The 12,895-nt window shown below is 35.9% G+C and overlaps 1 protein-coding gene and 1 long non-coding RNA gene across 2 annotated transcripts in view; one reads left to right on the top strand and one right to left on the bottom strand.

Moving 5' to 3' along the window:
- Positions 1-569: 569 nt before the first annotated feature.
- The window catches only part of LOC142089136 (uncharacterized), a 15,374-nt gene continuing 3,048 nt past the window's right edge, over positions 570-12,895 (bottom strand). The window contains exons 2-3 of the long non-coding RNA XR_012676114.1: positions 2,843-2,898; positions 570-2,078 (exon numbers count right to left, since the gene is read on the bottom strand). This is a non-coding gene — a long non-coding RNA (uncharacterized LOC142089136). The remainder of the gene's footprint in view (positions 2,079-2,842; positions 2,899-12,895) is intronic.
- LOC142089135 (parvalbumin, thymic CPV3) lies at positions 6,633-9,313 on the top strand. The gene is made up of 4 exons (XM_075165206.1): positions 6,633-6,693; positions 7,060-7,192; positions 7,603-7,712; positions 9,288-9,313. The coding sequence occupies exons 1-4, from the start codon at positions 6,633-6,635 to the stop codon at positions 9,311-9,313; spliced, it is 330 nt and encodes a 109-aa protein (XP_075021307.1).

The following is a 12,895-nucleotide window of genomic DNA, read 5'->3' as shown; positions in this document are numbered from 1 at the left end:
GGAGTTATTTAAGAAGATGTTTCCGTATTTGCAGATCCAAAATCTTCATTTCAAAATTATGTGCTAATACAGTGGTTCTGATGCATAACACATTGATGATATGACATTATGGAGATGGAAGGAAGCATCAATACAATGTTGGGGAAATCATCATATTACACAAAATTAAAGCAATCTACAGGACTTTAATGAATGCTCAATAAGGTGTTCATGCCTTATATGTTAGCCAAAAATATATTTCCATTAACTCTAAAGAATGAATCAGTCCCTAATATTGTAGAATTTTCCTTAACAGTGAAAAAAGAATCATCCATCAAACAAATTCACATTTATGATTTCAGTGTCATCTCAGGAAAGCAACAAACAAAGGAAATTCTGAGGAATTAGTAACTGCAGTCTGATTGCAGGGCTAAAAGCTCTCATTATTGTCAGAAAATGCTATGTATCTCAGCTGATATTATGTTTTATATTTTCACCATGTAATATGGGTCACCTGAAGATCTTCAAGCATCGTACCAATATTAATGGCTAAATGAGAGAGAAAGGCACAGACAGCTCAGATAACTTTTGAGTTAGCAGGCAGCTCCTTTATTTAACCACACTTACTTCCACACTGATTAGCTTGCTAGGTCTACAAATCTAAGACAATTTTACCACTTACCATTCCATTAAGAACAGTAAAAAATTAATGACAAAGTAAGTCTGATACCAGCTTCGGTGATCACTCCAGAAAGTTAAGAAGAGCTTGTGACTAGAGATGTTTTTAGACCTTTTCTTCTTTCAGTATTACCACTAAGCAGATTGGTGGAGAAAATGCTGTTTTCTGTCTACAAGAATACACATACTTACTTTTTTTCTTTTCCTCTCTGACTCTCACTCACACAGGCTGTCAGGTACTGTGAAATTTCTGTAACTGCTTATCATGTGCTTTAAGAAAGCTCTTCAAATTGTGCCTGTAAGGCCACAGCTGCACAGATTGCTGCATGATCATAAACATACACTCCCACACAGCTCCCTTAAAGTGAAGAACACTCTTCTGAAATCATAAATTTGGAGGTATGAGACCATGGCTTGTATTCTGCGAATGTTTCTATCCAACCCTTTCCACCCGAGTCCCTAAATATGTGGTTGCCTTTTGTCAATGGAATTTCGTCACATGCTTTATGCATGTGTTTTAAGTGCTTGTCTGAATCTAGACACCTGCTTCTCCTTTATTTAGAAGGCCATTTCTGTTAAACAAGTGACTTTTGATGATTACTTATGATAAGGTTAACTCTAATTATAGGGTATTTTTACTTTATACCTCAACTAAGGGTTATACATCCTCCTACTGATGAAATTAATGGCGGAAATCCCACTGACATCAATGAGGACAGGCAGTGAATATAGAAATAGTTGGAACCACTTCAGTGCTATTTGCTTTATTTTACCATGGCTTCTTACACTGTGGGTCATAGTGAAATACAACCATGTGCAAAAAGCCTTTGGTAACAGTATAGTACCACTGCACATATCTTTTACATGTCACAAAAGGCATCATTCAGATTATTTCACAGCCTCCAACAGTTATTCTTAAAATACACAGAAAATCTGAACAACTTAGACTTTTAAAGAGCACTCCATCTGACACTGAGTATAATGCTGACAGCAGACAGAAACATCTTAGACAATTACATTTAGGGTCAGAGACAGAAAATTGTGTTACTGAGTCACAGAAGCACTTGCAAGTGCATTTAAAGACAAACACATTGCATATCAAATGCTAGCAGAGATCTTCCAGGTCAGCTTTGTAAGTGAAAAAATATCCTGATCAGAACAATCTCTGTGAATTAGTGACACTATCAATCAGTTATGTTAGTCTATTCTGCTACCATTTTCAAACAGAAATCAGTCTCATTTACACAGAACGGTAAGGACATAATTTAAACTGGGGAAAGTACACAAGACATTTCTCCTAACGTGAGAGAAGTACCTGTCTTCGTTTAGCTCCAGACCCACAGTGCGGCAGGATATATCTTGTATCTTGGATTCTACAGCCCAGATCTCTGCTCAGTGCTCTGGGTAATATCCTCTACTTGCTGCAGGGAAAGAAAGCTTTGTCACTGAGGCTTCCAAGGCCTGGATTTCATCCTTCATTGTAATAATGCACAGTACCAAAAAAGTCAAATACTAAACCATGTTCTTAAACTTCTCTGTTAAATATGGTAAAAGACTACAGCCCAAGCAACCATTCAAATCGGATTCTGTAATTATTTCTATATGATTAAAGCATGTGCCTTAAGAGACAACTTGAAGTGGCAGGATATAACTCATTTTGTTGTAAAGGCCCTTTTCAATGATTATAGCTATACTCACACTACGATTCTCTGCCATCACCATTGAAACATCAACATTAATGATCAACCACATAGGTTACTGAGTATCTGTTTTAGTTACTTTCAAACTCATTACAAAGGCAGAATGTGTTATCCAGGATCATGATACAATTGTTCTGGCCCTACACAACCAGGGCTGAAAGATGCAGTTGTATGGGTTTTAGAACAGCTGCTACAGCATCTCTTTACACTATTGTAGTTGGTCTCAGGTTAACAACTCTCCTCTGATCTCACCTGAGACAACTGCTGATGTTTCTTTTGCATCTGCTTGAAGTCATGCCTTTGGTTGATTGCCACTGCTAATTAACTCTGTACTTTATGTAAAACAGACACAACGAGTACAAGACTACTCCACAACCTGTCCATGATTTACCAAAACACAACTTTCCTCTGCTTATTAGTGAAGTGAATGGTACTTGATTCAAAAACATTTGTTTTATATGTTTAGATTCCTAGCAAGAACTTACCAATATGAATATTCTGTATTTCTCAGAACTACACCTTCAAGTTTAATTCTTGAAATCTGAAACCAAAAAAAATCGCTTTAATATCCCTGTATATACTGTGCATAAAGACAACTCGGAGGAAAACAACAGAAGTAAAGTTATACAAGTATATAAATCTTCAAATGAACAGCTCAATAGCACTTTCGGATGTCCCTAGTAGAGCAAAAACCCAAAAACAAATAAACAAAAAAAAAAATTAATAATTTTTCTTGAATGTCATAGTGCTAAATATTCCTGGAAACTGTGCAATACTCAGATTCTGTACCAGATTTTGCACTATTGTTAACTGCCCATTACCTAGCAGCTGTTGTTCTAGTTGGATTATTAGGTATTTTCTGTATAGCATTACAATGCTTGCATAGTATCTTTTAGAAAATTTCCTTTATAGATCTGTTTTTGAACCCCTAAAGTGATTACAATCACCTCAGCTAACACATACCCCAGAAATAAGGAAAACAGGCAGATAATTTAGCTGTAAAATAGATTATCTAATTAAAATGTCCCTTTATATAATATACTAATCCCTGATTATTTCATTCTAATTGTAGTGGAGGGAAAGCTGTACTTCAGATGAAGTGTCATTATAAATAAATAAAAACCAGTAACCTTAGATTCCCACCTGTATCAATATACAGTGACATCAACTTGATTCTGAAATTCAGCTCTTTTAGGCTTTTGTAAACCATCTTTCAGCCAGGATGAGCATCACTTTTGTTGTCAGTGTTGAATTTCAAACATTAAAAGATTAAAACATAAGCAATAATAGTTAACTTAATTGTAGCAATTTGCTCACTTTTATTTGAGATCATGTTTTAATATAATACTAATTCTGGCTACTTTACTACTGTTGAATAAATGTAAAAACAGTTCAGCACCCTGTGTGCCATGGCAGAGTGTATGAAGTAACCAGATGCCATTCTTTGAGTATTTGGTGCTTGTATTTTAATACAATGCCTGAATTAGTTGCAGACATATTTTGAGCTTGAGTAATATATGCTCGCCTTGATCTCGTCATTTTCCTCTATTTCATTTCAATTTCCTCATTCTCATTAGCTTTTAATAATTAGTGTTGTATGGCAAGTCAAAAATTTAAACAAAGCAAGCAGTTCAATGAGCAGTGTGTAGGAGCAAGCAGAAATAAAGGAAGCCTGCTATAAAGTAACATCTATGGCACTATCACAGAGGTCTAAAAAAACCCTTTTCTCTAGAAACATCTTGGCAGTAAAAATGTCAAGAGGAATCAGTAAAAAAACTTTCTGTTAAAACCGATATCAACCTGAGATGATCATGAAGGAGCAAATTCACAACAGAGCGCAAAAAGGTACCTACAAGGATGATTCTGCAGAAAGCACAGTATGCGCTTCATTCCCACTGCCACTGTCTGACAGATCATAATGTCATGCAAATCTCAGACAGAAAGCAATATGAATATACAGTACTGAACGAAGAAGATAAACAGAAAGAACACCAAAAGACCTGAGATCGGATCTTCAACTTGTACAAATCAGCATTGTTCAATTTGTTTTAATCAGACACCACTAATTTACAACAGCCCACGGTTCTTAGGTTTAATAGGAAAGTGTTCTTCCAGATAACTATGAACACTTTTCCTACTGAAAGAGAGAGGAGAGAGCATTCTTTCATTATTAGACAGCTGATATTTGGATTAAAGGTAAGTCTGATTATTTGTGATTTATGCCACCTTCTTTTGCATATAAAAGATATAGCAAAAAAGGTAAAACTATGATTAAATGATGTCTGCTTTTTCGTGTTAATTATACCTTGTATTTCTCTATCCAAATTCAGACAAACAGGTGCTATGGAACAATTGCTATGCTTGATACTTTTCTGTCATTAAACCAATCAGGAGTAAACCCACTGTAGTCCATTAACTTACACCAAGGCTTAGCTCTATTACCACTCTACTGCACAACATAATTTGTAACTTTTGCTACTATAAAAAATATTACTTGTTCAGCAACCATTCATTAAAAAATAAAACAATGCTCATGTATTAGGAGAACATTACTTTAGATACCATAATAGACTGTTATACAATAAACTCTAACCAAAATACATGTGTTTTTTATTAGTCTTCACCCTGGAATTTTGTCCACATAAACCCCCTTAAAGATGGAAATAGATTTTTGTCTGAGAAGGAAAACCTCGTATCTGCTGTTCCCAATTTTCTTAAGTTTTTTTCCAAAATTAATGCTCTTGAAATACATAATAAACCCCACTTATTTCTACCTACAATTTTAATTTCATATTAAGGAAATAGATTGTGAGAGTGTGTGTTGTAAAATGTATATAAATCTATCTCCACACTAACAAAGCCTGATTCCTACAACTTCAAGTAAGTCTATTATTGATTCCATGTAATTTAAAATATTCAAAATAGATTATTAAGTAGGCCATCTGATTATACATAATCTTTCAAGGAATACAGACAAGAAGATTAGCTTATTCAGCTTTACCTAGTTTCAGAGTTTTGCTGTCACTGAAGGCATTGGTTTCTGTCCTACCCCTGATTAGGGACAGCACCGTAATTTAGAAAATGGTCAGGTAATATGAAATGAAGCTTACTGTAGAAAGATCACCCCAAATTATAGCATGCTTTCCTCTATCCTAGTGATAAGTCATCTTTGTCAGAATGACACATTGTCACCTCTGATCTTTCATCTCCAACTTCCTTTATACATTCCAAAGGATCAACAGACTTAGGGAAACCAAACTACTTTCTCTTCATAAGGATTTGACTGCTGGAGTCACCTTCCAACTTTAGGAGCAACTTTAAGGTCCAGAGGTTAACTGGAAATCTTTAGCATATCTGGAGATTGAAAGGCTATGTTTTGATGGCAGAGTTGTACTTAATTAAGCACAAGTGGATTTATTAAAAAAAAAATGTTGTTCTTGTCCATATTATCTTAGGATATAAATAGAAAGAAAAGTTTAATTAGTTAAGGAAGAAATTTGAGCTAGGTCTCAAATCAAACATTTGATCCATGAAACAGTAACCTAAGTAGTGGTTATTGTCACCTTTTGAATCCTTTATAAGGCAGAGTGGCAAGCCAGAGCCAACATTACTATTTTGCCTGGTATCTCCTCAGCTATTTTTCCTTTACCTAGCTGAGAAAACTATAAAGGTGAGCAGCTGACTTGAGATTAATTAAATTAAATTACTGTGCAGAGCTGCACCAGTAGTAAGTACAATAACCATTGTTCTAAGATTTTTATTTTAATTGCTGGAATTACATATGGATGGACCTTACATAGATAAGTATCAGTTTTCTTTTTATTCTTCAGAGCTGTTGGGGGAGTAAACAGAAGCAAACCTGCTTGACTTTCTTTTTTCCACTGCATATACTGTTATTTGTATTGCCAGATACCATGCATTCCAGTAAGACTAATTACTAGATTAACAGTTACATGGAGTTTAAAAATGTGCTGTACTTAAATAGGATGCAGGTAAATGATAAAAAATTGATCATCAACTCACAACAACATTTATATAATCCATCTCATTAAAAAGTAATATTTCAGCACTGCTATTTTTAAGGAAGTAATGCACTAAATCTTCTAATTTGTTTAGGAATAGCAGCAATGTCAGTTTGATCAATTAGATTCCTCTACCCTTAGAAGTCTTGTTAGCCATATAGTATTCTTTGAAACACAGAAAAACCAATTTGTTGTAAGATGCACTTGCATTTCACAAATCTGTTTGCAATATACTATTTTACACAGGTTTAAAATGAGCCTTACAGACATTCTAAGCCCTTCTGATATTGCTGCTGCTCTGCGGGACTGCCAAGGTGAGAAAACAATTAAGACTCTAAAAATCTATTATTTTGTGTAACACATGGCAATTTTAATTCAGCCCCAAAGAAATACTGAACAAGCGCATACTGTAAACAGATTTCTGTAATCTCTTTACTTAGCTGTCACAGTATATTTGTTCATGACTGGTTTATATTGTCAGTTTGTAACTTATCCCCATGTGATTTGTTTTTATGTTTAGGAGGGTATGGTGCAGTATGGCAAAATTCAATATCTTTGACAGGCTTTATCTATCATTCATGTTTAGAACAATTGAAATTTAACAAAGCAGCATCCTCAGACTGTTTAGGAACAGCGAACAGAGTGGTCTGGGGTTAATTTATTTATTAATTTATTTTCAGCTCCAGATTCCTTTAGTCCCAAAAAATTCTTTCAGATCAGTGGGATGTCTAAAAAGAGCAGCAGCCAGCTCAAGGAGATCTTCCGGATTCTCGACAATGATCAAAGTGGCTTTATTGAGGAAGATGAGCTCAAGTAAGGATTTTCTGTGGTAACTATTTAGAGGCTATCCAAAAATCAGCACTTTTTTCTTTCCAGAACTGTTCTGTAAATGTGAGCACAAGTTATGCTAAATGTCGATAAAACCTTCAGCAGATTGTGAAAGGTGTATTTAAGTAGATAATCCCTACAGAGAAAAACAAATTAGCAAATACCTGCCTTTAATGCTCAGTATAGAAAAAAATAACTCCCTGGGCTGGATTTTGGTAGTGGGCAGAATCAATTGTACCAGGGCTGGACTTACAAAGCAGAAATGTAATTGACTAAGATTTAGCTTGTCAAACAAAGCAGTGTTTGGAGGACTTGGCTATTGTGGTTTGATTATACAGCCAGCACAAAATAATAATATTCTGTGAAAATCATAATCAAAGTTGGTTTCTTCCTAGGTATTTCCTTCAGAGGTTTGAGTGTGGAGCCAGAGTGTTAACTACCTCAGAAACCAAGACCTTCTTGGCAGCTGCAGATCATGATGGGGATGGTAAAATTGGGGCTGAAGGTATTAACTTAATTATATACAGAATAAGGCTCCTCAGGATGTGTTGTAAATGATGTGTGATTCTCTTTTATGTTGATGGTACATTAACGTACCTCCAGTGATTTTACTGAAACCCTTGCAGTAGCAACCTGCTTAAGGGTGGAAACAGTCCCTGATTTTACAGGTTCACCTCTGCAACTCCTTTTGCACGAGCAAGTCAAAAAAAACCCACCTAGGCTGCCCTAAGGAACTTTCTCATTGCCACTACACTCACAAATTTCCAGTTGTTTTGAAAGGAACCCGCCCCTTATTTCTCCTCCCACTTACTCTGATATAAAGCAGCACTAGCACCACTTAAAATACACAAATGTAAAAGCAAGGACAAAAGAACCAGCTCTACAAAGGAGAATCAACAGCACATACACCGGCTCATTTACCGCAGTAATCTCCCAAATATAGAAATTCCACTAGTCAGTGAAATCATTCACAACATGCAAGAGCTAGCAGCACATAGTTCAATATTTGTTTTGCATAATAAGAAGAACAGAATGATCAAGTGTCACTACCCCGACACAAGATCCCACAACAGGCTCTGTGCATGGGGATGGATGCTATTTATCTTCAGTGGCAGGTTAAGGACCAAATAGGAAGGAGCAGCTGTTTTAGGAAGCAGCATATTGCACTCACCCCATGGAAATGCCAGCATGATTTAATGGCTGCTCAGTGCAGAAACCTCCTGATCTCGTAACTCTGTATTTCTGTACCCCATTTTAAACAGGAAGCCCACACTCACACAAAAGGCTTGCAGCCAATGGCAACTTGCCCCATGAGAGAAGCAAGCTGCCTAGATGAGCGTGAAAGGGGCTTAGAGAATAGCACGCAGGGAATGTGCTGGTGTGCAGATTCCCTAGCTCGCTGCGCTAGGAGGACAGAACTCTTCTGTTTCTTTCTTTGGAAGGAATTAAAACCAGTTCCTTAGGAAATGTGCCAAAATAAACACACATGATTTATGAAGCGATCTATATACTAATACAGTTGTTCAGGGACAGGACTGATCAGATACTCTAACTCACAGAAGCCAAATATTTAAAAGATCTTCCAAAATACAGTATCTTATTGTACAACACCATATTTCAGTATCATACCACGTGGAACTGCCCAATGTTTTTGGCTTTAGACTGTGTTCTAAATCAACACTTCTCAACTGCTGAAGCATTTCAAACAGATAAGACGACACATGGACTTGCTTTTCATTCTATCACTTCAGCTCTTAACTTCTTCTTACTCAAATTCTGTATTAGCCATTCCATTATTTTTGCCCAATATCAGTATTATGCAGAGAGAAGGCTAAAACTGCCTTGAACATTTTATTATTTCTTATAAATGTCAGCAAAACACTGCCTTTCCATCTGTTGTTTAGAAGAGGAAGTTTAGACAATACCTCTCTTCCATACATGTTTCTTCTCCTTTGGTCATCTATCAGGTAATTGTTTTCTCTTCATTCCTATTCTAAATCTCCTGATAAGCCACTAATCTTTTACTCCTAATCCTTTCATTTTAATATTTCTACTGTAAATATTCTCTTATCTTTCGCAGAATTCCAGGAAATGGTGCAGTCTTAGAGGTTCAAAAGGACCAAACAAGATAGAATTGGGATGAATCTGCACGAGACACTCCAAAACCTTGAAAATCAGGAGTCCCATATTTATTTTGACGGTGTCTGTTATTTGTTCATTGCCTTAGCAACATAATTAAACACTGATTAATGATTTTTTTCATTGTGTGGACCATTTACCATGTTCTAAACTCTACTTTAGCAGACATTTCCCTTAAAAATATCCAATAAAAATTAATCATATACAGTAGCTTGTGTCTGTTTTTCTGACTGCTAAACTGAAACAAGAATTCTTAAGCTAGAAGCGTTAATCCCTCCAAGATCTTGATCTTATCAGACCTTCATATATGGAACATCTTTTGAAATCAGTGGAAGTTCTGTTTACAATAGGACTTCTGGATTAAGCTTGTAGTTCTCAAAACACTCAGATCTTCATCAAAGACTAGGAGCTCAGATATAGTTGTAGGTAAGGATGAAAGCTCTCGCTGACTTCCAAGTGAAAAGCAGTCATACGTTTTTGCTTAAGAAGTGGTTTCTGCATGAGAATGTTGCAGTTTCAAACTACTCTTTTTACATTAGCCAATTAAGAGAACAAGAAAGTAAAAACCACATGCTTTCCTGCAGAAAGAATTAAAAGGAAAGGCTTTGTGGACTTGAGGTTTCACATAACTGTGAGGCTTTAAAAGGCAGAGGGAAAGCAAAAGATATCTTCTTGGTGGTATTTTCTAGCTTTCTCAATAGGGAGGATTATAAGTGTGGAGGAAGAATTTGTAGAAATGCATGTTGATAAACCTCCAACATACTTTAGCCAGTATTTTCGGGGTACGTCTGCCGTATTAAAAACATCCTTTATAAAAGCATCCATCTCTGGGGATGCTGAAGAAATGTCTTTTTATGAACAAACAATTCAGTCATTAGAAAAGAGAGATATTCGGATGCTCTGATGGAGTATTTATATATTCACTTGTTTTCTCAACATTAACAAGTGCTATATACTGCAGTTCACACACATGCAGCTTGTAGGAGTCACTGGAACACAATATAAGCCTTTTCAGCAAAGTGAATGGTTAAAGTCACTGCAATTTCAATGCATTTCTTCCTTTGCTGCAAATGACTACATTCAAAATTAACTGCATTTTTTTCTTTTCAAAAGTCTCTATAAATACAGGTAATTGTGCAGAAAAACACCAAAACCAGAGCTGAACTGTTTATAAGATAACCAGCTATTGCTGGGGAAGAGACTAAAGAATCTGAATGTGCTTGCAAGAAGAGCTACGCATCTTTCAGAACGACGAGGTCACAAAGACAGAGTCCATATGGCTAATGCTTTGAAATGCTAAGCCCTTTTCTCTCTCTCAGCCTGTATTTTGCAAACCTAACAAAACAGCAACTGAAAAATTCCTGTTGGCCTCAAACATGTTCATCATCGAAGCAAAAGCAGTTAAATAAAAAAAATTTCTCCTTTACTCAGTGTGAAAAAAAGTTCATGGAGTGCCATCCTCGAAGATACCGTAGACAGCTGCACCAATACAAATTCTACAATGATTCACCCCTGAGTACTCACCTCTATGTCTTCTCTGCAGCCATCTACTCTTTTGGAGCCAAGTACTAGAGAACCAGCCAACAAACATCTACTGCCTTTTAAAAAAACATGTATATATTAATCTACAATTCTTAACAGTTGATGGTTTAAAACCTAATTTTTGTCCTGTTTCAAAATGTTTTCAAGCAGCTTAATTTGGCGTACAAGTTGTTTGTAAGCTGGTATACTCAGCACACATAAGAATTTAATATGGTCATCACATTTTTCCTTTTATTGTGCAAAAATAATACAAACTGATAAAAAATGAACATTGAATTTTAGTATTATTTCTTAACATTATGAAATATGCTCACCTGGCACAAATCACTACAGTATCAATGACTTAAACAGAGCTACTCAGATTTACAGAAGCTGAGGATCTGACCCATGAGGATCTGACCCATGGAGATTCTCGTATCATAAGACGGATGTCACAGCATATTCACAAGAAATAAAGTGTGTTCTTGGCAATGAAACCAGTCTGATAACAGAAGGGTCTTGGACTAGTTCACATATAAGTAACAAACAAATAGCTCTCCACTTCACTTACAATTAAGTGTCCTGACCTTGAGTAATCATATTACATCAGGCAGGCAAATGCATGTAAAAAAAGAATTTTTCCAGTTGCTGTTGCAGTCTGAACTCTAGCTCCTCTCAATGTCTCAGCCTTTGCACCACGAACCTAGACAAAGAAACCCAGAGGCAAAGTACAAATTCTGTTATTCTCCACTAAGATGCAACACATTGCTGGAGCAGGTCACTGGACACAGGGTGGACAGAAGATTCATGCAGTGCCCTGGCCCACAACAAATTTGTGACTGATATTAGAACTTTCTTCATTTCCCAGAAAGGAGACTATAGCACAGCTGTCTGCTATTTTTAGAATACACCAGAGTACTTGCGATTCCATTAAAATACAGGTCTCCAGAGTTCCATTTCATGTTCACATTATTTACCCCATAATACCTTGTGCCACATCACCCTGTCTGTGAATAGTTAAAATTAAAATATAAAAGAATAAACAGTGGCTTTATTCAACCTCTAAGCATAAAAAACACTACGCCTTAAATATGTCAAACTATGACATGTAATTCTCTCTCTCATTTCTTGATGTGATCATCAGGGAAATAATTAAGATATTACTATAATTCATCTTTAGAGCTGAAATCCTTTTAACTGTCTAGCCCCTTCCTCATTCTCTCTTCCCAGCTTTTCTTTCACATGTACTACAGATCCAGGCTAGTAACAACACCTAGGCATTCCTGTTAAATGCATTAAACAAATCAAAACATTTAAATATCTCAAGTTTTGCATGAAAGTAGTTTTTTATTGTTACTCAGTGACTTTGTATCCTTAATCATAACCAAAGCTAGTGTAAAGTTACTACCTTCCTTTATGAAATTTCTGATTCTGCAAAGCAAATACATGCATTATTTACAACCATTATATACAAATATAACCATCTCTACTCACCATGACACCCAGTTGCTTACATGCCTTGACATGACACTAAGAAGAAATCTGGGGGAGATGAATGATACTCTTAGCAGGACTCCTACATCTAGCTGCAGTGTTGTATTTTCACATAGAGCTACAAAGGCCTGTTACAGTATTAACAAAGCGTGCAGGCCAGAGATACACAGGCATTGTGCTTTTTGCTGCATCACAGCACTATTTTGTAATTTATTTGCTAAACTAATCCCAAACTGCTGAGTTTACACATTTGTTAACACATTTAGACCACATACTGTCAATGGAACAGCTATTTGAGCTGTCAGCTGTATTTATTTACAGCTGTCAGCTCTAACACCCAGAGTGATTTATAGTATACCTTTTTGTTAAGTCTGCTACTATGCAGCTGACAGAAATGCTCAAAATAGTACCTAGAAATAGGCTCAACAAACCAAAAAGTATGACTACACAATGCTGAAGATACTATTTCTTAATCCTATGTAATTTTTTTAATAAATTGGAAATCACTCATAAAGTTGTTAATTATTTGTCTCT

Source organism: Calonectris borealis, chromosome 16 (assembly GCF_964195595.1).
Source record: "Calonectris borealis chromosome 16, bCalBor7.hap1.2, whole genome shotgun sequence".
In the NCBI taxonomy this organism is placed as follows: domain Eukaryota; kingdom Metazoa; phylum Chordata; class Aves; order Procellariiformes; family Procellariidae; genus Calonectris; species Calonectris borealis.
This window is presented reverse-complemented; position numbering and strand designations above follow the sequence as displayed.

Coding starts and splice junctions, on each gene's coding strand:
- LOC142089135 (XM_075165206.1), top strand. CDS start 6,633: ATGAGCCTTACAGACATTCTAAGCCCTTCTGATATTGCTGCTGCTCTG. Junction 6,694..7,059: donor TGCTCTGCGGGACTGCCAAG/GTGAGAAAACAA, acceptor ATTTATTTTCAG/CTCCAGATTCCTTTAGTCCC. Junction 7,193..7,602: donor ATTGAGGAAGATGAGCTCAA/GTAAGGATTTTC, acceptor GTTTCTTCCTAG/GTATTTCCTTCAGAGGTTTG.